This window comes from Branchiostoma belcheri, unplaced genomic scaffold, assembly GCF_001625305.1.
Source record: "Branchiostoma belcheri isolate BF01 breed outbred unplaced genomic scaffold, Haploidv18h27 scaffold1, whole genome shotgun sequence".
NCBI lineage: Eukaryota > Metazoa > Chordata > Leptocardii > Amphioxiformes > Branchiostomatidae > Branchiostoma > Branchiostoma belcheri.
The window spans coordinates 3,238,063-3,263,289 of NW_017802379.1; the positions used below are offsets into that span (position 1 = coordinate 3,238,063).

Sequence of the window (25,227 nt, forward strand, 5' to 3'; positions counted from 1 at the left end):
GGGGGGGGGGTCAATGATGTCAAAATCGACGTCTGCATACTGCTAGCCTGCAGTCCAGCCTTGTTAGCTTTGGTCCGCTCCCCAAGATCCGCTTGTTGGCTGGTTAGCGGACCAAAGCTAACAAGGCTGGACTCCAGGCTAGCATACTGCCGGTTCCTCAGATAGTATTCTAGTGTTAGTGGCATTTGTAGTTAATTTGATTACGTATAGTTTAGAGTAGAAATCGAAATGTTGACCAGGAATTGATGATATTAATGTTGTACCTGTAGGCATAATCCGTACCACCAGTTTCGGGTAGGCCACGTTGGAGCAGCCGGCAGCGTTCTGACAATATCTCAGGCACTCATCCGGATCCACACAACCAACTTCGTCTGGAGAGAAAATACGAACAGGCATACTGGATTAAGCATACATGTTGTACGTAGATAATAGAAAGAGGGGACGACGGAGAGGCTTTTAGCCTTTCCATCATCTTAACAATTAATATTGTTCCTTTTCGAAACCGGGATCTCATGGTATATTGGCAACTGTACTACGTGCACAGTGCGTCGTACCTGGATAGAGGGCTCTACTGATCATGCCCGGCATTATCATGAGGAAGAACGGAAGAATCTTCAGGTAACCAGCCAGGATACATCCTCCCTTGGAATGTTCGATCGTCTTGGCGGCAAGGCACCGCTGGACGATCACCTGAACAAAACATATACTGATATTCTGCTGACGGTATTGTACTATATACATATAGGAGAAATGAACCATTCCTTTTTTCAACTGGAAAAATGCAAAAGAAAGTGTTATATGTAATAATTTCAGTTTTTATAAAATTGGTCGAATTGTCGACATAGGTGCCAAATTAGATCGATGTTCAATCTTCTCTGTAACCCTTTCGCCATTTACAAAAGAGACCCAAAATGTACAACACGTTTATGCGACATTGAGAGTTATCACAAATTTCTCACCTGATCTGTACACCAGTACCAGGTAGCCAGAATGGTCAGACCGAATGTGATGCCAGGCCAGGGCAGGTCGGACTTGATTGGATCCCTGAGCATGTGGAGAGAGTCATCAGGGGGTATACCGCACGTCGTGTTGTTGTTTCGCAAAGCGGGAACGGACAGGGCATAGCGTCTCTTCATCTCTTCGTAACCCCCTATGTGTGACAAACCTGCAGTAACAAAAACCCACATGGTGGCTCTTGACTATCCAGTAAAAAAAAACTGTTAGCTATTTATAAAGAAAAATTCAAGAACTTGTATATTATATACTTACTGAGGCCTGTCAGGATAAAAGCTCCAGCTATCATGATGACAGTTTGAGCTGTGTCGGTCCAGATCACAGCTGAAAGGCCGCCTGCGAAAAATAAGTCGCCATGGACAAGATTTTTAGAAAGTTTCAGTCACTTGTAACACAATACATTTATGAAACGTATGGTGTGCAAGGCGGCGTCTATCTTAGTTTCTATAGCCCCTGGGTCACACGGATTTACAAGCATGACAACAGGAGTCCGCATACTCTGCCCAGTACGTGATGAGTGCTATTAGCAGCGAAGCAGAGAATGTTTTTTATTTCATTGCGTGCCTGTCGCTTTTCCAACGTCTAATTTAGTAAAAGTTATCTGCGGGCGATAAGACGTTATAACCGTCTGACCTAAGATAGTATAGACAGCTGTGATGGCCAGTAACAGCACCACTGCCAGGTACAGGTCCCACTTCAGGGACTGTTGGATAAACACAGCACCAGCAAAGATGTCCGCCTGTAAACACACAAGATTGATTTTTCCCAATACTAAAATCTTAACACACAAAGAAATATTAAATTTTAGTACAAAGGGCACAATGTACATCAATTAGAACTCAAAATGGTTTGTGCCTTTTGAATAAAATTATGTATAATGGTTAACATTACGGAGATCTGGTCCGTTCATTCCCGGCGTGCTTTGTAAATCCAATATGGCGACTGTCCCTTGAGGCATCTAAGAGTTTGAAGCTTTGATAAAGTGTTGGATCGATCGAACAACTTTACCGATATCTTGGTGAAGACGTAGAGCAGGAGAGAGACCACGGACAGGTACACGGTGATCCTCTGTCCGCCGAACCGCTTCCTCAGGTACTCTGGCATCGTGAACACCTGTGTCATATATATCGTATGTGTGAGGGAAACAGTTTAACTTGTAGCATTGTGTTAAACTAAAAGGAAATCTTAGAAATATACAAAATTCATTTGGATGCACTCACCCCAGCAGAAATGTAGACAGGTACAAATATCCATCCTAACATCACCAGGATGAATATGGCCTGTACAATAACAGAAACAAGTATCATATCAGACCAGCAGGTGATAGTAACATAACAACGTCATGTGTAAATCATTGGATCCATACATATTTAGAATATGCTGGCCCTTTGTAATAGCCACCGTCTTGTTGGGCAACCCTGGCTGTATGTCTTTGAAAACCAAAGGCACAAAATTAATGTCTAAAATACCCTTTTCTTCAGTGAAGAAAAATATATTTTTGTTCAAGTTTATAAGCACTGGCGACGGCTTGAATCCTAAGGTTTGGGAGTTGTTGTTAGCTATGGTATGTATACGTGGGATGGGCGTTTGCTTACGTTCCACTCATACGCCACCACAGCTATGCCGGAAGCTGACGCCGTCCCAGCCAGACCCACGAAGTGTACACTACCGATGTTACTGGCGAACAGAGAGGCTCCCACCTGAAAAGAGAGACAGCATTGTAAATGGTTCTGTGGTGGTAGTCTGTCTGTATTTGTATCTATATAACCGGTATATAACCGCCCTTCGGCATAACACACCAGCTTGACACACCAGCTGCATTTCCATATACATGTACACTGTATTATGGAATATCTTGTCATTTTTTAAAGTTTTTTTTTTCAATCAGATATAAGAATACCTACCGGCCACCACGACATGTCCCTTCCTGCTAGAAAGTATCCTTTCGCGCTTCCACGGTTGGCTCGTTGTGTGGACTATAGGAAAGAAAGAAACAGACCAGTTTGTTATGCCATGCTTAGCACAGTCATCTGTTGACCTATCTATGTTTAGCATTACTTGCGTGCAATGTTCGTAAAGCGTTCAAAATCTTATCTTCATTTTCTTGAGACTGACATACATTAAGCCATATATTCTTGTGTTTTTTTCAAAAGGTTTCCTTGTAAATATCAATTGACATAATTTGCTAGCCATGGCCACTACATTAGCGTGGTATTTATCACGCTCATCTGTGTTAGCACAAGGCGCGTCAAGGTCAATGTGACCTTTGGTCCACCGAGCTCGAGTAAAGCAACACTGTAGTCTCACTTCAGTATGCCTTTTCTCTCTAGCTCTTTGACTTTACTTTATCTCTTCTGTTTCTTCATGTTGCAAAAGACCTATATCTGCTGTTTAACTTGCACTAAACGATAGAACCAGTAACATGTTTGTGAGAAATAGTTTCACAAAGAGAGCTATCATTCTAAAACAATCTGCTGCTACAGCGTCTACTAGTCTGTTATTAATTTACCCAGGTAGTGCAGTCACCTATTCGTGATGTGATCGCACGATACTCTTGTTGTCAGGGGCACAGCTTCATCTTAAAAAAGTCATGCCCGTCCATTTTTAGTTAAATAAGTATATATACGACCCAATGACAACGTAACAAGTGTTTCTGTCGACAGAAAACTTACCCATAGTCCTACTCCTAAAACGATGGCGAAGTAAACACCTATGACCACGATATCAGCCCAGTGGATTTCGGCGGTTTCGTCCAGTAGAGTTGGCGGTGTCCGTGTAGTGTTGTACCCTGGCCATGACGTGGTCATTACACCAACAGTACTGTCCATCGCTACCGCTAGGTCAACACCTTGGATTGGACCAGGGAAGTTACCAATACCAAAGATGAAGGTTTTCACCTTCCACTAATTATATACGGTACATAATCAGCTGGTCGCGTTGCACGACGGGTACACATACATTGTACTGAACAGGTGGGGTAAAGGTCATGAACACCAGGTAACCAAGGGTAACGGTCACCATTCAAATTAACGGTCACGGATTAACAAAATGATTATCCAACCATTTTGGACAACGTCGATTCTATCCTAATACAGCTAACATACGTTTCCTTCGTAATTTTTAATTTCTGTTGTTGTTACATGTATTATATTTGAGGTCAGTACGTCTATTGTTTCTTAATATGTATGTCATACCAATTCTGTCTGCTTTTGCTTTTACTGTACCAAGCACTCAAAAGAAAATGTCTCAAGTGAGTGACTAATACGTAAATAATTGTACGACTGTACAGACGCCATTTTATTTCAGCGAGGTCTACAGTTTTACACACCCCTAAATAAAGCTTATGGATATCCTTTACGCGCGCAACATATTTACATACAGCTGATCAATTTCACACATTTCAAGTTAATTTGAATGTAGTTTTTTTGTTAGAATTTCCTTACAAAGTTATAATGCATATGTGTATACTTGAACAGCATACTAGTACCATTTAGTAATTCTGTAGAGCAATACTATGACTATAGTATGACGGGTATCTTACACTTGTGTTCTTTTCCATATTATAGTGGTCCCTTATATTCTGGTGGCTCTGTAATTCTATATTAATAGAATCATCAATTCATTTTTGTAAAAGAAGATTGCGATTTCATTAGCTTAAGTACTTTGTTTTCTGTGGTATGCTAAGAAATGAATTTCAACTATTCTAATCTTCAAACAAAAAAGAAAACTACTGAGTACAGATCAATGTGTCCAATTTCACACTTATTTTCCACTGATTTCAGAAATTATTATGTACAATATAGTTTTTTCGACAATGTGATTTTTCTTCTCAATTTTTACTTGAGTATCATTCTTTATAAATCATAAAACCCGGGCTAAGTAAGTTCTAAGAAATTGTCGTCTTTACGCATAGAATGCCCAGAGGAAAACTCCCACACACATCATGATGACGGCATTGATGTTGAGGATGAGACGAGAACGAGGGTTCTCCTTGATGGAGATGTGTATATCCGGTTCCGGTGGGGCCTCCTGGTCCTTCTGGCTGATGCCGCACATCCAATCAAAACCACGCTTCCACAGGGGCGGCGACTCCACTGTTCAAAAGGGGATAAATTGAACCGCGTCATTTACATATGAGTTTGTGCTTTTCTATTCCCTTGGGATACAATGATTTCCTTTTATTCTTCATAATTGCCATGTGGCATCTTAATAACGTCACGTATATCTAGATCACGTGACAGAAAATACTGGGGCAGTAGCCCTGAAGAAGGCCTAAAATTTGGTCGAAGATCCGATAAGTGAAAAATCCTTGTGTTGGAAAACCAGTTTCATCTTGAACACGACATTTTCTCATCCATAACGTTGTATATTTATGTTTACAGGGCTGTTGCAAACATACACAAAATATAATCATAAAAGCTGTGTCCACTAACCGATGCTGACGGTGACGTCGTTTTCCTCCTTGTCGGCCGTCTCCTTTCCGCCGCCGTTCAGAGCCGACATCTCGACAGTCTCCGGCGGCTTGTCCAGATCGTCCCTCTCCTCCTCACTGTGGCGGGTCGCCCAGGTCAGACGGTGGAGCTAATCATGGAAAATAGCCTAGTTACTATCAAATCTACTTTAGCTACTGAGTCTCTTTTTTGCCTCTCCACAGACCCAATTTTAGGAGAGGACAAAAGACACTTGGCAGAAAGATAGGTTTGGTAAGCAGGATAAACTACCTGGTTACCAAACCTAATATTTTGCGGAGACGATGTAGGACTCGGGAGCTAAAATAGATTTGGTAACCAGGCTAGGATAAACGGGAAAAACACACACAGAAGGTTTAATAGAACTTGGATACAACTGACGGTCTCTCTTGTAGTTTCTGCACAACCAGTCAATATCTTCACCAATGTTCTTTCATACGTACTTAATCTATTCATCAGAATAATTACCTTCGCCAAGAATTGGAGAAGGTTATGTTTTCGTGGCCGTGTGTGTGTGTGTGTCTGTCTGTCTGTCAACAGCATAACTCGAGAAAGCTTAGATGGATTATCTTGATATTTGATAGGTGGGTAGGTCTTGATGAGAGCTCGAACTGATTAAATTTTGTGCCCCCTGGCGGCTTGTTATGGTACTGCAGCTGAACTTCCGGTTTTGATATCTCATGATCCAGACATGCTGGGGTGACGAAATTTGCATGGTAGGTAGCTCTCGTGCTGGGGAAGAAGTGACGTGCGTTTGGGCCCCCTAGCTGCTTGCTCTGGAACTGCAGGGGCGTTAGTTGAAAAATGTTTAAAGGCTGATAACTCAAGAACCGGTGGATGGATCGTCGTGATTTTTGGCATGTAGGTAGCTGAAGTGATGCTTGACATAATGATATTACAATTATGCAAATATTAATGTAATTTGCATAATTAATGAGGAAAGTCTATTAATCAGCTGCATTCCATGATAGGACTATTCAAGCATGTGTCATACGTAATTGAGAACGGCAGAAATACAGGCAGATATCAATTATGCAAATGAGGACTTAATTTGCATAATTAATGAGAAAATGTTATAATTACATGGTGGTAACTGCCTGGAATTTCATACTTGGGATATTTGAAAGTTATGTAAAGGTGAACATAATTAAACATAACTTATTCAAATAAGGACATCATTTGCATAATTTATGAGGAAATACTATAATGGCATTCTTTGATAAGATAAGACTGTCTTCTGGTGTAGAATATGATCTACAGATATAATTGATGCAATATAGGATCCTATTTGCACAATCAGGGGAATTAATCTATAATTTCTTAGCCATAAAGGCTAACCTCATTTGGCGAAGGTATGAGATCGTGGAACTCTAGTTATTAATACCTCGGGCTACATTTTTTGCTGAAAATGTCTTTGGACAAGTAAAACGGTAGCCGACGTAACTTTTTCACAGCTGAAGTACAAAAAGAACTCACATGTTTGTCGTCGATGGGTGGTGTACAGAGACTGACCACGACCATGACGATGGCGCTGACGGCGAACAGGATCATGGCGAAATACAGGAAGTGGACCCTCCACAGCACGGCCGGCCGGAATTCAGGCTCGCCGCACCCTGGCGACCCGTAGGCGAAGTCCATCACCAACCGGATCAAACCGACCACCAGGCCTGACATCAGGCCCCAGAACGCACCCTGGGCGTAAAGAATAGAAAATAAAAATTTTGTAAAACATGTCGAGCTTGAAGAAGCTTTATGCTATCTACAGACGCTGTGTGGTGCTGTTGTGGACGTCACTATCCGAACTGACGAAATGTAACCCCTCGCACCGTGTCCGAGCGGTGTTCGAACCTCGTCCCTCTGAATCCATGGAAGGTGATTATAATGTCCAAAAGAACTAAATCCATGGCGTTGTCTATTTTGTATTTTTGTGTTTCAGGCATACGAACATCTTAACTGTACATCTTACAAAACGGTTCCTAACAAATCGGTGGTAACGACCTACCGGCTCCGTCATCCTCTTCCAGAAGATGCCCAGGATGAAGCTTGCGCAGATGGGCGGGGACAGGTAGCCGGTGACCGCCTGAATGTAGTTGAAGAGTTGCCCTCCCTGTGCGGCCTGGACGATCGGGATCCACAGGATGCTTATCCCAATCAGCACGAGCACAAACACCCTGAGAAGAAGAAAGAGAAATATTTTCAAAAGGCCCTCAACGGTGGTTTTAGGAAAACCCATGTCGCTACACAACTTTGACTATGGGCTTCCTTGTGGCTTTCATTGGCACTGCAGCGGGACTTTAGGTGCCGGTGTCATCTTCATGATTTTAAAGTGGCAGGTAGTATTTGTGTCGAGGAAGTGTCGGTTTAACGTTTAGACAGCTTGCGTATTCTTAAGCTTGGAATTTCATGTGTGTTTTTATCAGAAACTTTGAAACAGGATAACTGAAGAAGGTATCCGGCTAAATGGATTTTCGAAGCTGCAAAATGACTGGTTAAAAAAAAACTATAGAAAAGTATAAAGAGATCAGACCTGCCGACGATCATGAGTTCTCTCTCCGTCGATTGTGTGCGGAACTTCCTCCAGATGTCCATGGTGAAGATGGTTGAGGAGGAGTTGAAGATGGAGGTGAGAGAACTCATCAGGGCCGCCAACATCACCGCTAACATCAGGCCGCGCAGACCTGAAAGTGGAAATCAACAATCGTAGGTACAGTAAATGGTAAGTAGTCCTACTGGTAAATTAAGATGTGAAGACGTTAACAGACGCACATATTGGCAATATGGAAACGTAAAGCTCCTCCAATCGCTCGTCATGAACAATGGGGGGGGGGGGGTACAAGCTTAGTCACGTTTGGGACCTTATTCTTCTTGCTGCAGCGCCGCCTAGCTATGAGAGTGAGTAGTAGATGCAGTCACTATTGCTAGTACCCACGGTGCAGGTGGCAAAAGTCTACCGAAACGTTGGCAACTATTTTGCTCCTGCTACAAAGAACTTAATTTTCTGCTAAGACTTTGTTGAAATGAGATTTCAACGATTCAATTACATCTTCAGAAAACAGACCTATCCAGTAAAAGCTGAATGTTCTACCTGTAGGCATAATCCGCACCACCAGTTTCGGGTAGGCCACGTTGGAGCAGCCGGCAGCGTTCTGACAGTATCTCAGGCACTCATCCGGGTCCACACAACCAACTTCATCTGGATGGTGGAAAACAAACTATCCATTACGATTACACACAAAAACGCCTACAAGGCCTACAATAGTGGCAAAAAACATGCAAAAGGCAGTATGAAAGAGTGATTGACAATGATAGAAAAACATTATAGGGTACTCCAAGAACAACCATATTATAGTGGAAAGATGACGTACTTGGATAGAGGGCTCTGCTGATCATGCCCGGCATTATCATGAGGAAGAACGGAAGAATCTTCAGGTAACCAGCCAGGATACACCCTCCCTTGGAATGTTCGATTGTCTTGGCGGCAAGGCACCGCTGGACGATCACCTGAACACATCAACAGAATAGTTTGGCAGTCCAACATAGTGGGCTGCGACGTAGGTAACTGGTGAGTCATTCAAATCCCTTTTTAAGACGTAGCAAGTGCAGTAAGTAGTGCCGAACATTTTCATTATGCCCTTTCCTAGCTTCCCATTGGTTGCACGTGTCGTGGAGTGGCCAATCAGCACCTCGGGTTTTAGCTTGCCCTTTCCATGTTGACCAATCGTGCCCCGTGCTAATAAAGATGATGATTAAACAAAGAAAACCGAAAGCCCACCTGATCTGTACACCAGTACCAGGTAGCCAGAATGGTGAGCCCGAAGATGATGCCAGGCCAGGGCAGGTCGGCGTTGATCGGGTCCCTGAACATGTGGAGGGCGTCGGCAGTGGGCAGACCGCAGGTGGTGGTGTTATCTCTGACGGTGGGGACGGCTAGGAAATACCGCCTGATCATCTCGTTGTATCCTCCCACCCTCGCTAAACCTGTTTTTTTTAATGAAAAGAAATATTAGTGATTTTCTTGTAGGGTTTTCGTATTTTTAATTGATTCGGTTGATGTAGTATGAATAATTTGTTTTATTTTAGTATAACAAAGTGATTTTTAGAAAAAGGACAAATTATAGCTTTACGACCATCCCTCAATAGTGACGGGGGACGCCATAAACACTTTCGTCACTGCTCACCGAGTCACGAACGATACTAACATCTTCATAACGTGACGCGTGACGTCTTGGAAGCAGTGAATTGCTCCTTCACTGACAAAGACAGGTGCTGTTCAGTCAAAAGTTTGCAAAGGTTTTTTTTTTCTTTTTACATTTAAACTCCTGCTTCGTAACGTGATTTTCAAGAGTACTTACTGAGCCCCGTCAGGACAAAGGCGCCGGCCACCATGATGACAGTCTGCGCAGTGTCGGTCCAGATCACAGCGGACAAACCGCCTGAAATCGTTATCAATATCAGTTGTACATCGCCTTGCATTGAAATTTGATCACATTAGTTCTAACATTATAATACATGTATATGACACATACAAGGAACGGACAACTACAACAGTAATACTTGTCACGTAGTATATACTAGTAACCTTCAGAAAAAAAATCATAATATGTTCACAACAATGTAGTTCAAATTTCGCATGTTGTCCTCAGTGCGCCATAAGAAGCCTACCTGTGACGGTGTAGACAGCTGTGATGGCCAGTAGCAGCACCACTGCCAGGTACAGGTCCCACTTCAGGGACTGTTGGATGAACACAGCACCGGCAAAGATGTCCGCCTACAGAACAAACACAATGTACAAACATAGTTATTACATAGCCTGTCCACACACGTAAGTCCTACAAAAGTTAGTCCTATAGCTAACAGATATAGATATAAACCGAATTGCGCCCCCTTCCGATGTACATGTACCTTACAAATCAAACATGGCGGCTGCTCTTTTGGCAAATAGCCATGTACAACGCCAAAATATATATCATGGTAGTCGCTATGGACGATCGGACGACTTAACCGATATCTTGGTGAAGACGTAGAGCAGGAGAGAGACCACGGACAGGTACACGGTGATCCTCTGTCCGCCAAACCGCTTCCTCAGGTACTCTGGCATCGTGAACACCTGTGTGGGAGGAGGGGCAGTCTTTGAGCAATGTATCCAACTTCGCAGTGGATAGACACTATGCAACAAGGGGTGGGGGTAGCTGAGTTATCCAAGCGTTTTAAACAGTGTTTATTGTAGACAAATGAACTTGTAAGACTCTGATGTTCAAAGACACGTATTATGGACGCATATTATCATTGTCATCTTTTTATACAAAGCAATGGAACTTAAGTTATTTCTCACCCCAGCAGAGATGTAGACTGGAACGAAGATCCACCCTAACATCACCATGATGAAGATAGCCTGCAAAACGGTAAGAAAAACATGAACTCTCCTCTAGAAAACGTCAATAGAGAAACTTTGTAGATCTGACGTCTATCCACTTTACAGTGTACTTACGTTCCACTCATAAGCGACCACGGCTATCCCTGACGCCGCCGCCGTCCCAGCCAGCCCCACGAAGTGACCGCTGCCGATGTTACTGGCGAACAGAGAAGCACCGACCTGTAAGGGGATAAGATTTCAAGAAACGATATAAGTCCGTAGATTCAGAGACGTCACTTGCGAACAGAATTCTAAATTAAAGGCGTTGTTGCAAGAAGGAGATGTAAACTAAATTTATGATTAGAGACGGAGGACGTCACAGACTATTTGCTACATTTGATTCACTGCGCACTGAATTACGTGTTCGCAATTGGCGTAAATAGGCGTAAGCGGATTTTTTCTTGACGACTATTGCTGTAGTGTCGTGTTGGCAAAAACGGCGTATATATCTTTCCTTTTAGAAAGTCCTTATTTTTTTGGCATTTCTTAAAAATGTCGAGGGTATATTTGAGAACGTCTGGCTTGATTTTGAGGCCATATCCGTGTCTTCTGGATCGATAAACAATCAGTTTCATTTATCTTACCGGCCACCATGCCATGTCTCTTCCAGCCAGAAAGTAGCCCTTGGCACTGCCACGGTTGGCCCTCCATGCGGACTGAAGGGAAGAAGAACAGATCCGTTACTCGTTTGTCTTGAAAAGCTGTGATTGAGCCAACAGGCTGTGTACTTCATCAAGAGGAGGACTGATCTGTTTCGACAGCCCCTCAGAAACAGCTTACTCTAACAGGCTACCTAGTAGGTACATCTGCAACATGTCTTAGAATTCACCTTGACCTCTACATACCGGGGCGCTGGAAGGTCCTGATTTTAACAGACCTGTCCTTGTGAGTACTAGTATCTTGTACTTGTGACGCGGTTTGAAACGTCGTTCTTGCAGTGTGTAATATAACTGTGTTCATTTGAAGATTGCAGTCGTGCAATATTATTGCTTAATATATGATAACACGTAGTCCACTAAACAGAGACGCTCCATTTCTTGAATGCTGTTTTGAAGCTACCCCATAAATTACTTGCCTTGTTCACTCTGTGGGCTGTACATTATACCTACAACATACATGTAAAATTGTAAATACACCTACACCGGTAACTGAACCCCTCCCATAAAAATTCCTGGGCCGCAGTGGGTAACACATTCCGTGTACAGCGGGTATGTCATGTGCCTTAATTACGCGGTAGACTTGTACCACTACCGTACCAGAGTATTGTCTAAACTAATAGTTTTGTACGGCTTTGGTAAGGTTAATCAGATGAACGCGAAAACATTTAAAGAAGAGACAAGGAAGTGCAGTCATACGTTAGTCACCCTTCTTCTGTACTACGTGTGGCACCACACATCTATAGACAATAAATCCTTTTTACAATATTCCTGGGAGTCTTATGATACAATAAATCTCCGGCCGTTCATGCCCGTATGTACTTTTGTTCATCGGGTTCGCAAACACTGGATTGACGCAGCGTGAGCTGCAAAACAATGGACAAACACACTTGTTCACACTCAGAACCCTGCTTGGTACAGAGCTTAATGACGCCCTGTCTAGCAAGTGTAGTAAGACATCACGTCTGTACAAAATCTATCAAGTCCCCGCCATCTAAGATTAACTACGGCTACTGTTGGGTTATACATGATAGACAAATTAGGGTCTCTAGGATGGGGCTCATTTTCACACAGTTGTAAGGAAAGGTCAAAAGGTTCTCCCAACAAGAAACGTTATACACATGTCCATCTCTAAATTAGGAAGGAGCTGGAAGTTGTGATCTACAACAAGATGTAAGGTCCAGATCAGTGGTAACGTTTCATATACGTTTGTTTTTGATGCCATATCCGTGGCTTCATTCGAGCTGTATATAGTATATGGACATATGACGTAAGTTGCCCATATACATGGGGCGTTGGACTTTTGAAGTATACGTTATCCATCTATGGGAAACGTTTCAGGTGGTGTCCTAAAACGTAAAATATACTAACGTGATCGATATCGAAATTTCAGCTCGATATATTTTCTTCACTTTTGACTCCCTGTACCTACCGGCTACCGAATGTCTGCTAGTTCCGGTTCTATTTGACGTACCACATAAAGACCCTTACACCGAACGTGTACCAAACGGGCGTACCCCGTTTGTTTCGCTTGACCGGAAACACAAACAAGTAACAAAACAGTGTTAATAGCATTGTCAAACGGCTGGAAGGGAGGGGAGAGTTACCGTAAATAGTCTCGAGAGATAAATTATAGGGTACAGCTTGCATAACGCTATACAGTAGCATCAGTGTGACATATACAAATTGACTCAGTAGTGAGGAGAGAATTTTCAGGGGGAGGGGAGGGGGAAAGAGGCGGTGCAAACCAAACGCGACGACAGGTTTCCTATCATGATATATGCCCTCACCTTTCCAGTGACACACTGGTACCCCTTTGAACCCAATGCCTTCTATTTTCATATCATGTCTTCGTAGATTAATGACTCATAACGAGAAATTATTTTCCTTAACGGAGTATTTTGCAGTTAGAACTGACAGGACGACCTCTGGGGTTGAAACTTGAAAGGGTTAGCCGTGAGGGGTGAGTGAGGGGACATACCTTGCCCTCAAGGGATGTTATGTTAAACACTTATAGACGTATTCCCCATACTTAGAAGGCTTCTCACGTGTGAGAATCACCCTGAGGACAATAAAAACATATCCCAGGAGAGTTAGTGAATTCCATACATGCATCTTTTGTGTAGTTAAGAGTCGTCTCTTAGCGGCTTAATGGTTTAAAATGGCCTAAAATGACTAATGTTTTAAAGTGGTAATACGTTATATCTTGGAGAGTCAGTCCAACAGTTTGCTGTTTTCTCCGTGAATAGTTTGCTACCTTCTATTTCTATGGGTTTTTTTTTAATTCGTGTTTTACGAGAGTACGTGGACGTGTAGCCTGGGTGCCAGGCCCATAGCACACTGGACACAAAGTATCTCAGTGAGCACCGTGCTCACTGAGATACTTTGTAAATGTAATGGAACATGTTCTGATGGACCTTTTCCTCGAAGATTACAACATAAAATTGTCATGGGACAACTTTTCGTGCACTCGGGCTCTCTCAAGTGGGGTGGGGGCACAAGGGTGAAGGGTCCACGACATCGAGCGCGATGACCTTGTGCCTAAATCAACAGGTATCAGATATCAGTAAATAGACTCAGCACAGTGGGCTACATTTACAGTAGACTGAGAGGTCCCACACACCAAGAATTAGGCTTTATGCGTTCTTAGCAGAAATACGTGAACCACAAGTACAAGAACATTACAGAACTTCAAGTGCCATTAGATTAATGATGACAATATAAAACACGATATTCAACCAGTCATCATCATGATTTTCCTTCACAAAAATTCACTGTACGTGTAATCACAAAGTCGTGGCCTTGGTTATCTAATTTTGCCTGTTACGCTCTTGGTTCATCAACATCAGGAAGAAGTCCAGTCACGTACAAACTACTCAGCATTGTTGAGGTCATGACCTTTTGGTAGACATCCAGAACATGCGGTTAGAATTAGACATGTCGTCCCGCAGTTGTTGTCATGTACATGTAGGCACGTACGCGTGGGGTATAGTACCCAGACACAACGTACAAGAGCAAGGTGTAATTGTTTTACTGTATGGTCCAAGGATCTCTAAGGACTATATTGGCCCTTCGTAAGATCACACAATAGTATTCAAACACTTGTATGAGTCCTTTAAATCTACAAGTGTGCACGCCCAAACTCAGGTCTTTATTGACCTTGATTGGCAACATGGTCTCTACCGAGATTAAGACAGGAAGTGTGGCGGTAGACGTGCACAAAACTTGGAACGGTCCCAGCCTGTTTGGAAGATTCATTCCTGCAAAAAAGTTCAGTGTATTCCAGTTTACTCCGTTTTTAGAGTATTCTTGTTTTCTCCAGTTCACCGTGAGTTGGGGGTAGTTAGTGTGCAGTCTATATGCAGTCTGCTTGGATTCCCGCCATTTTCTATGTCGTCTGTCAGTTGATTCACAGCAGTCGTCTGACATGTACACAACTGGAGTGCCACGGTCTCTAATTTCACCACACACACGCACACGCACACACAAGCACACACACACGCACACACACACACAGAGACAGGCACATACACATACACACACACACGCACATACACATACGCACACACACACGCACACACACTATCAGTGACTTTATGCGCCACAGTCAGTAGAAAACCGGTTTCTCATTTAGTTTTATGTAAGGGGGACTGTACGTTTGCAAACCGTCGAGGGACTGGGTACATGGTCCTGAGAACGAGAACACGCCAGTCGTTTCTCTATTTAGATGGCCTAGGGCTAGGGGGCAGTCGTCGGTGATGGTTCACTGAGCGGTCACACGAGCATGTACAACCTCGGCAGTTGTGAAAGACAATCCTCAACTCCCATCTTACAAACAACTTCATTCAAGCACTTGGCAGGGGTTCTTATACTAAATTCAACCGGGCCCTTTTCTGTAGCTTTTCGGGGATGGGTCATGCGTTTGTATTGAACCCAGTATCTCAATCATAGCAAACTTACCCAAATGCCTACAGCCAAAATGATGGCGAAATACACCACGATGACGACGATGTCTGCCCAGTGAATCTCCGCGTCGTCGCTGCTCGGTGCTGGCGTGGTCGCCCACGGCGTGGTCATCGGGCCTGAGGTACTCGCCATCCCCGCTCACTGACCCGACAAGACCCGCTGAAAATCTAAATCAACACTAGAGACTACTGAGTACAAACAGGAGGGAAAGTTTAGCTACCGGGTACTGACACAGATATGGGGAGAGGATACGTTCTGGTTGTCTACCCAAGTGGCTTGACAAGGGCGGTAGCGCCAGGACCACAATATCATTAGTCAGGGGCAAACCATTAATAGTCTCACTGTGGCCCAGAAGGAATTTGTTGTAGCGCCAAACTTTATTTTTCTGCGTTTTCATCTCATATACAGATCGTAGTGGCGAGAAAGAAAGTTTAAAGGATTGCGTTTTTAGATATGATTGGCATATTTTTACTTTTTGCTACGACTAACGTACAGTAATGGTTTTCCCCTTGTTTAGATAACGTCAAATTAGGGAGGTTGGTGGCGGTTGGTAGGCGTGTCGGGGGCCGGGACAGGCTGGGACCAGGCACAGCCGAGGGGCATGTCGGGAGGCCCGCCGTCACGCGTCATTTCCTGACGAATTACAGATGCTGAGGGGAGGGGGGCGATTGTCACGGTCATTCTGAACTTGGTCTTTCCTTCCTGCTTTGTCTTTTTTTACGCCATTGATTATGCACGGTCATGGAGGAAACGTTGTATTTCCAAACAAAAACATTTCAGAATCAGAAATATCATCAGAATCCCCAGTTTTATGGAATACATCTCTGTCTTGATTTTTAAGCTGGCCGATAACCTCTCTTGCTTTTAATACCTGGTGGTACCCCTTCTTCGAATGGACAAGGTCTAACAAAACATGGGGTGGCTGCAGCGCACGATGTTGCAAAATGCCACATCCATCACTTCTGAATGACAGAAACTCAACCAGCCAGAGATGCCATAAATGACCTAACACAACTGGTTTATCCAGATATCGTCTGCTAATGCTTAGGTCACAATTCAAGAAAGGGCCCGCTCGGCGCGTGTTCGGCGTGTTTTTTGGCACTACCGAACGGGACCTGGACGGAGACCGGCGGGCTTCCCGACGGCTGCCGGCCTATTTTTGGCCCCGCGCGGTCGCCGAATCGATTTTAACTCAGAGTTAAAAACACTTCGGGCCCCGTTCGGCGAAATACGCCGAAGCGACGCCGTAACCTCACTGCCCGGGACCCGTCGGGCGGCCGAACAGGCACCTGCCTAAGACTATGACGTCACATGTGCTGATCAGTGCATCAGATGTTCAGGAAAAGGGGGTTATAGGGAGCATATATAAACTCCTGCCTCAGACTACGTCGCACAGTTCACCACGTGTATGTTACATCGTGTACTTGTGTGTGTTACACCTTGTATTTGTGTGTCAGAATGTCGAAGAGCAAGGGGAAACAGCCGGCACGGCTCTCTTGCCAACTTCATAAAACAGATCATAACAGGAATAGAATGTGTCTGACATTATCTCTTGTTACATCATATGCCTTCGTAATAAAATGGAATCAGAAGTTATTGGCATTTATTTTCAGTCCAAATTTCAACAGAAGTAACGATATTCAGTGGTTTTATTGCTCAATAGCAAGGAGCTGCCACGGCACACTTCCTGCGTCACTGTTGAAGTACTTTCGAAAGTAGGCCCTCGGTTACTTTTGCGACGCACCAGTTCTGCCTGCCTCTCTTCTTCAGCTACCAATGCCAGAAGACCTACATGTAGGTTGTCACCAATCTCAATCTCAGACGGGCTTGTAAGTTGTTTGCAGGTTGCACTGGACGCTGCATCGCCAACTTCAGTCTATTCTTTACTTGACGTGTACTCTTTACTTGAAGTGAACGGTAGCAGGCAGTGCAGCGCTTATATATGTACCTGCTCAAAAACACGAGAGGAGCCCGTCAGGATCCCGCCAGGAACCCGCCAGGGACCTGACAGCTGCCCGGCCGAGCTGTAAGAGCCGGTCGGCACCCTACCACACGCCGCACGGGTCAAGACGGGCGACTGACCGGGCACCGAACGGGTCCCTGACAGAAACCGGCCGCAAAAGTTTATGAATATTAATGAGAGCCGCCGGCCGGAGCACAAGCAGGCCCCGACAGGGAGCCGTAAAGGAACATTTAATTGTGACCCTGACAGTACGGCGCACGCTCGGCGTATGACGCCGGCCGGCGTCTACGCCGAGGACATGCCGAACGGGCGCCGTTTCAAATGTGACCTAAGCATAAGTAAACTTACTGGAGGTTACATTGAAGTGAAAACCCAATTTGTATATAAGTATAAATATAGTTCCATCAAAGAGACAACGAAGTTATACTTTGAGTCAGTTTTTATTCCATAAAAAAACGTTAAAACGTTTTACAGAAGTACTCTTTCTTAGAAACTAAAATGTCTAACAATCCCACCGTATACGACGACACTACTCACTACTCAACAAGGCTTAAAACCCTTTCACCCATTTTGTCACCATATCCTACAACGCTAGTCACTACTGTCACTACTGTCATGATCCAGCCATGAGGAGGGACAACTCATCACATAGTCTGAGATTCGAACTCTGGACTATCAGTATCATTGAACCACACACGCTATGCAAACTTGAGCTCTCCTACAAATAAGACTTCTGTATGCTGTGTCTAACTATGTTTTGTTGTCCCTTGTGATTTGACTATTTGCCCAAGTGTGATTTATTGACGCTATAAAGGGTCAATAAAGGTATTAGGTACCGAGGCTCTTACGTAGTGAGGCTCTTACGTAGTGTTTGAGCGTGGGGAAAACATCTGAGGACCTCCGGATTTTTCATCCAAGAATCGTGCGATCTAGATATCACGTCTAACAGACTGATTATGTTTGAACAAGTGACACAATCTGAATAGACATCGATATCAATATTTGCATACGAAGGAAACTTCCGAGTACTTCATTCATACATCTTACTATTAGCTGGTCTGGAGTATGAGAATGTACACTGACTTCATGGATTTGGGTATGGGTTTCACAGAATCATTTTCACCCCTTACAGAGGGTAAGATTTCACTACCACTACAGACAAGTACGTATACAACTAAAACTTATCTACCAACCTCCCACTTTATAATCTGGAGTATTTGGGGAAAAATATAAAATGTATATGCAACCAGTCAGTGTTTGAATATCAAAACTTGAGCAAATCCATGAGAATATGCCCCACTATTACAAGTCGGTTCCCCCGAGATGATTCTCTTCCGTTGGCTTAACGGTCTTGACGACGATCTTAGCCGAGAGGCCGTCCTCGTCTCTCGGTCCGGTTTGTCCTGTACCGTTAGCTGATGCACGATGCCGGGCGATGTCGGTGATAGCTCCAAGCGAAGTGACGTCGGAGAAGATCGGCTCTGATGCTGACTTCTCCCGCTCATGGACCAGGAGGTACCGGCGAACCACATGGGACAGGGCCTTCTGGAAAGAAGAATGAGCGCATTGTATACGTTTTTGTGACATTGGGTATCTTAAAACTTTGTACACAGCCGATAGCAATTACCCTGACATTTTGTTAACGTAAATCATTCGACGCAAGTCATTGCTATCCTTTCCAGGGCAATGCCACTGATAACTGGCTCTACTTTTTCTACAGTTAGAAAATACCACCCCAAACAGCTTTATAATATATCTCCTCTCATAGCCAACCTGTTTCTCTGAAATTAAACAGCTAAGCATAGTATTGCAACATTCTCTTATCACAGAAGACTACATTATTAGCTGTAGATGTATGTAAGACGTACCTTGTAACGCCGATCGTTCTCTGCCTTCGCTCGTTCCTGAAAAAAAATAGGAGTAAAAAATTAGTACATGTACTATGTCAAGACACGTCATCCCCCCAAAGCGCGTTTTCTTTTAAAACCTAGGCCATAAGCTCTGTTGGGTCTGGGCATAATGATATAAGACATTGGATAAATCTTGTTAAGCTGAATACCTTCTTATCCACTTCGGACTTAAATCGCTGACGCAAGCAGCACCTCTTGATGACGTTGTAGATGAACTTGGGAGTCGGGATGAGGTTGAAGGGGACGGGGAGAGTCGTGTCGTCACGGATGTACCGCAGCATCAACTTCGTCACTTCGAAACGCCACTCGGTCGTCTCGTTGTCCTGAAAACACAAAAGTTGATTTTCTTCGTCGTTTTGGGGCTTGCGTGTGTCTGTCAATGTATATAAAAAACTGTAGTTCTGGAAAGAAGTGATATAGGTTTGGGCCCTCTAGCAGCTCTTAATATGCCTTGTTGTTTGAGACTTTGGAAGAAGATAACAAAAGAAAGACTTAGGTCGGGATGCAATTAGATGCTGATTATGCAATTAATAATAAGCCATAACTTGCATAATCAATAAAGTCTATTAATACAATGGTTTGAAGAGATAATGTCGGTCTATAGAGGCAAATAACAAGAGAATATTTCAAAATACCAGTAGTATCCTCCAATAATATCAGAAATGGTCATCGATCAGTAAACTTTCTTTCAAATAATGAATTTTACTTACCACAATGGCCTGGTAGGAGTTACTCATCATGGCGATGAGCATGTTGAGTAGAACGACCACTGCCACGACCATGTACAGCCCGTACAGAGACTTTCCTATGTACATGGTCAGGGTGTGCTCAATAAATTTGCCGTCTGTGTTGCTGCTATCGCTGATGCTCAGGTCAAGTGTATCTTTTGATGCCAGGCCAAACAGCGACCAAAACAGCTCAGAAAACGAGTCACTGAAGCTGGAAATATGACAAAGGAGAGTTAAGTTTGTGATATTTAATCTCCAACGTTTCAACAATCCTCCTGCGACCTCTGTATCCTCGTGGCAATAACGAGTAGTCCCATCAGGGGTATCCGAAAATCACAGTGTATGGGGGGGGGGGGATACAAAGTTAGTCACGTTTGGGACCGTATCCTTCTTACTGCTGCGCCACCTAGCGGTGGATGTAGAACTAGTCATTATTGCCACGTAGAAGGTTTCAGAAAAACTGAATAGTTTGTAACGATTGTCATTGTCTCGGCGTTTGGATTTAGAGGTTCTCATAGTGTATGTACAAGATTATTCACCAAAATAATTCTCAAGATCACATCACATCACGGGTTTCTCCACCATTATTACTATGCTATAGTACATCACTTACTGGCCAAATGCGTTTTTCTGAGTGCAGGTTGTATACACCAGCGGAGAAGTAGCGTTGTCACTCTGTGAACACATGTGCTCGACAGCATCGCCGTAGAAGCCGTACAACTCGTTCAGTCCCGAAGAAAAAGCGATGACCATGACGAAGAAGATGATCAAGAACTTGAGGATGTCCTTGACCATGTTGCGCATGGACAGGGACATGGGGCCGAGGAACCGCTCCATGGTGAACAGTTTGATCAGGCGGAGGAAGGCGACCACGCCGCCGACTGATGTCAGAGCCTCGGCGATGAGAGTCATGTCGTATGTTTCCCATCTGAACCTGGGGATGTCTTGAGGTCCCCCGTGCTGCAGGTAATGCAATGGCAACAGTCATGTTTTCATCTATCTGTTCATCTGTTTTGAAAACTGAAGAGTCAACTTCGTATTATAATAGGCAAATAATGGCAAGAGACAATTTGTCAATAAACAGTGCAAAAATGTTTCAACGTTTTGCTGTTGACTGCCGAGGTCTCTTCTATGACATGTCATCACATTAAAATGCAAGTGCCATTCACACGTATCAACTGTTACAAAGAAAAGAAAAGAAAAGACCCTCTTGTCAGTACATTATACTCACGATAAGAGACGCAGCAACGCGCATGGCGAAGGCTGACAGGTAGATGAGAATGATGATCCAAGCATCTTTCCCCGTCACGTCAGACAGATACCTCCGGACACCCATCTTCCATACCAACCTCATCTCTTCCACAAACATCCCTGCATTAACGAAACGAGCCTTAGTACAGTATGGTAAAGCGAATTACACAAAGATTAGACTAACAGAATTATCAGTCCGCTGGTCTTCCTTTGGACAGAGGAGAACTCGAATCCCCAGAACATGTGATGTAAGGGTCGAATTTGTAGTTTGTAGCGACAACCGTCTCGTCCCATTTGCCCCATGGCTCATGTGCTACACCTTTGATTGGAGTAGTGGTATGGTGAAGGCTTATATATTCACGCTGACCTCCTATAGAACGACCAAAACCTAACCCAATCCTGTAGTCATATCAGTAGTAATTAAAAGTAACATTGAAAAGTTATTATAAAATGTATTGAATGTATTTGTACCTATTACATAGGTTAGCATCATCCACTCCAGCACTGACCCGTTTGGAGCCAGTGTACCTTCTCCAGGACCGTCGTAGTCAATCCTCTCCGACCTGCGAAAATGACAGAATGTAGTCTAACTTCACAGCCTCATTTCATCATTTCCTTAACATTTAACTGTGGCTAAGTACTTAATACACTGACTGTACGTATACAGCAATTGTCAGCAAATAAACCGACTTACCTATGTTGGTACGATGCATATTATTGATCCCCCCCCCCTTATCCAACATAGGAAAAGGTAACTCACTGAGCCGGCGGCCGATATCGACTTTTAGGCATTATTGACCAATCATGACGTCACACTTCAGTAAGATCAGCGTGTACAAAAATAAGGGTGAGTTACACTTATATCCAATATTGAGTCATACTTTCCTTTAATTGGATAAGGTTTGGAACTAAGTCTCAGTACCGTTGGTTAAAGGTTAAAACAAAGAAAATAGTTAAAACTCTTGTTACTCTTCTCTAATTTTCCTTCTTTTTTTGATTTAGTTAAACCTCATTTAATAACGAATAGAGTTTGGAACTTTCGATAGAAAACTTACCTCAGCACCACTATCAGGAGGAAAGTCAGGAAGGTGGCCATGTTCATGGCGAATCTGACAGCAGGAGTTCTGATGAAGCGACTTGCGCGGGACATGGGAGCCACGAAATAGATGAGGACCAGGATCGGAGTCAGTAGCATTAGCGCCAGGCCACGGAGGTACTCAATCAGCATGGTGCTGGGAGGGCTGTAGTCAGGTCCGTACCAGCATTCTTTCACCATGCGCTGGCTCCAACGGTTTGCCACAAACTGCAGAACATCAGACAAATAACTACTGTTGATCGCATCTGAACGCAATCTTCAAGATTACTTCTTCAAGTTGCTGTAAATCTACTTTTTATTCGTTCTTTTCAAAACTACAATGTACTAAATGTGTAATAACGCTACAATAAGTGCTCCTATAGATTTTCATCTAATAATCGCTGTTTTACATGTAATTATACCTTTTAGAATTTATAAATGTATATACTTTGTCGAAAATGTTTTGTCAAAACAAGCCTCGCAATAAATTCAGCCATCGCGGGTATCAGGAGGCTTGTTAGTGCATGCTCCTATGTTCTTGCTTGTGGAATAGTTTACTATTTCAACGTAGTAATAGCACAAAATAGTGATCATCTGAGTCTCCATACGGTTGCAAAATGTTGCAGCTGTCCTGTTTAAATGTCTCCACTTTTAGTTTCAGAGAAAAAGAAGTGTCCTGACCTTTTTCTGGTGATGGCGTACAGCCATGTTCAGTCGTGTGAGCTTCACTTTACAGTTGTCCCCGTGTGTCAATGGTGAAACTTCGTCTCCACAGTTCAAGATAGCCGCCGCCTCGTCTCGATTCTGAACTTGGTTCAGCAGATCGACGCCCAAACTTCGGCATCCCTCGGCTATTTCCGATAGTTCTCCCTCCACTTCGGGTGTCTTCGTCGCGAGATCGTCTAGCGTCGTGCTGAGTACGAAGGCCTGGCGGAGAGGGTCGTCGTTAGTGAGGAGGATGTAGTAGGGACTGGCCAGGCCGCGGTACAGGTTCAGACTGGCTTCGGTTGAGGCGCGGCCGTCGAAGGGCGCTTCTTCGGGATTGGGAATCGATATCTCGCGGTCGACCAGCGCTTTTATGACGGGGAGGCTGTTTTTGTGACTTGCGAGAACAAGCGGTGTCATTTCTGGAGGGTAGCTTCTATAGGCTGAAGAGTTTTGCTGTAGAAGAAGAGGGCACAATGTGTATGTAACGACATCTAGGTAAAGATGACATCCAATTTTGTCTGGATAGAGTCAGTAACACCCATAACACATACCCCCCCCCCTCTCACTAGGTTATGGCATTCGGATATTTCAAAATGCTTGCTGACGGACTTTTCTGTGTACATCTGTGATAAAATCGTCTTCAAACATGCTTTTTTATGAGATAAATCAAGTGCAACTAGGTGTTTATTGAAACTTTTACTCACTTCTTTCATTGGATATTTCAACAGCATTTCAACCGCGGCGCTGTCTTCCTTTTCCACGGCGTGCAAGAGCGCCTCCCCGGGAGTTGCTCCATACTGCAGCAAGGCGTCCGCTACTTCAAGATGGTCTGAGAAAGTGCATTGACATGGTCACTATTGCTCTGTACATATCAGATTTAGATCCATTTCAGCCCCCCTCCCCAAAAAAAGTCGAGTGAAACAGATTCTTTGACGAAGGTACATCAACAAACTATAAGTGACCATGCCTTTAATTGAAACTTATGCAGACTAAAAAATGAACAGTTCAAAAAATGCCAATCATCATCATTCAGTGGTTTCTTCATTGCAGCTGTACAGGCGTCCTGTAGTCTTTCTTCATGCCCTTCCACAATGTAAATCATACCAGAATAAGGCAGGAATAGTATACTACTGTGTAGTACTAATTAAAAAGTCGGAGAGTACCTGAACCGACGGCCAGTTCCACCGCACACCGCCCAAGAGCGTCCTTACAGTCCACATCTATTTTGCCCTCCCCGAGCGACAGCAGCTCAGTGACCGTGGCGAGGTCGCCTGACGCGGCGGCAGAGAGGAGCTTTTTCTCCGCCTCTGTGAGATCCGCCACCCCCGAATCACGGCCGCCACTCTCCCTCTGTATAAAACCGTCGTTATCCATGTTGTTGTGACCTGTGGTGTCTGTGACAGTATAGCTTTTAGCAGCATACATTGGACCAATGGTACACATAATTCTGCAGCACCAAGACCACGACGAATGGTCATGTAAAACACGAGCAAGAGAGTCTAGACGCGGGTGCCATGTTTTCGTCGTTGGTGTTCGGTCCTGTGTAACCAACCAACGCTTGACTACGGCTCAGTGAAGAAGGGCTAAAGTCTTTTTTGCGTCGCCACAAAGACACGACGGCTCTCCCATGCATGCTATGTCTGTCAAGTACTGTGTGAATGGTTTTCAATAGCTTCTTTTCCCACAGCACGCACACACTGAACGTCTGCCATTTTATTTAGTCGACAAGTATTTTAAAGCTTTCTAACTGGCGATGATTGTGTTTTGGGCCTGTTTTGTCACTAAAAATGAGCCTTAGAATATATGCCCTCTGTACTGCCTCCTCAGAAAATCAAACAGCATTAGGCTTTGCCCTTAACTACCATTATCTTGTTTATTTTGTTCTTGATTTTGGTTTACGAAGGAAGTCTGACTAAAACACAACATTTATTTAGACAAGTATTGAACAAACACAGATGTGTTACACGCACAAAAATTCACACACGACCCCCCCCCCCCCCCCCACCACACACACACACAGATATATACTAGTATACACACACACATTCACAGATAGAAAGGAGAGGGAGACTCC

At 43.8% G+C, this 25,227-nt stretch overlaps 3 protein-coding genes and 1 long non-coding RNA gene across 4 annotated transcripts in view; 1 reads left to right on the plus strand and 3 right to left on the minus strand.

The window, feature by feature from the left end:
• Positions 1–3,954, minus strand: part of LOC109466960 (sodium/glucose cotransporter 4-like) — a 6,028-nt gene extending 2,074 nt beyond the window's left edge. Inside the window, exons 1-10 of the mRNA XM_019764849.1 lie at positions 3,687–3,954; positions 2,919–2,990; positions 2,610–2,714; positions 2,235–2,294; positions 2,023–2,127; positions 1,648–1,753; positions 1,270–1,350; positions 960–1,165; positions 555–690; positions 266–371 (exon numbers count right to left, since the gene is read on the minus strand). Of these exons, the coding sequence (XP_019620408.1) occupies positions 266–371; positions 555–690; positions 960–1,165; positions 1,270–1,350; positions 1,648–1,753; positions 2,023–2,127; positions 2,235–2,294; positions 2,610–2,714; positions 2,919–2,990; positions 3,687–3,842 (1,133 nt within the window). The 5' untranslated portion in view covers positions 3,843–3,954. The remainder of the gene's footprint in view (positions 1–265; positions 372–554; positions 691–959; positions 1,166–1,269; positions 1,351–1,647; positions 1,754–2,022; positions 2,128–2,234; positions 2,295–2,609; positions 2,715–2,918; positions 2,991–3,686) is intronic.
• Positions 3,955–4,284: 330 nt separating this feature from the next.
• LOC109466952 (sodium/glucose cotransporter 4-like) lies at positions 4,285–15,809 on the minus strand. Its single transcript, XM_019764837.1, has 15 exons — positions 15,513–15,809; positions 11,481–11,552; positions 10,972–11,076; positions 10,816–10,875; positions 10,486–10,590; positions 10,146–10,251; positions 9,836–9,916; positions 9,256–9,461; positions 8,849–8,984; positions 8,569–8,676; positions 8,011–8,161; positions 7,486–7,654; positions 6,960–7,175; positions 5,448–5,595; positions 4,285–5,108 (listed from the first exon to the last, which is right to left on the minus strand). The coding sequence occupies exons 1-15, from the start codon at positions 15,648–15,650 to the stop codon at positions 4,918–4,920; spliced, it is 1,992 nt and encodes a 663-aa protein (XP_019620396.1). The 5' UTR covers positions 15,651–15,809; the 3' UTR covers positions 4,285–4,917.
• On the plus strand, positions 10,506–11,794 carry LOC109466969. The gene is made up of 3 exons (XR_002140055.1): positions 10,506–10,569; positions 10,824–10,885; positions 11,507–11,794. It is a non-coding gene; the product is annotated as an uncharacterized LOC109466969 (long non-coding RNA).
• A 2,094-nt stretch (positions 15,810–17,903) lies between the features above and the next one.
• LOC109466352 overlaps positions 17,904–25,227 on the minus strand; it is a 17,924-nt gene continuing 10,600 nt past the window's right edge. Inside the window, exons 13-23 of the mRNA XM_019764067.1 lie at positions 24,317–24,547; positions 23,858–23,982; positions 23,127–23,606; positions 22,426–22,673; positions 21,842–21,933; positions 21,351–21,490; positions 20,733–21,079; positions 20,102–20,330; positions 19,541–19,714; positions 19,350–19,385; positions 17,904–19,026 (exon numbers count right to left, since the gene is read on the minus strand). Of these exons, the coding sequence (XP_019619626.1) occupies positions 18,784–19,026; positions 19,350–19,385; positions 19,541–19,714; positions 20,102–20,330; positions 20,733–21,079; positions 21,351–21,490; positions 21,842–21,933; positions 22,426–22,673; positions 23,127–23,606; positions 23,858–23,982; positions 24,317–24,547 (2,345 nt within the window). The 3' untranslated portion in view covers positions 17,904–18,783. The remainder of the gene's footprint in view (positions 19,027–19,349; positions 19,386–19,540; positions 19,715–20,101; positions 20,331–20,732; positions 21,080–21,350; positions 21,491–21,841; positions 21,934–22,425; positions 22,674–23,126; positions 23,607–23,857; positions 23,983–24,316; positions 24,548–25,227) is intronic.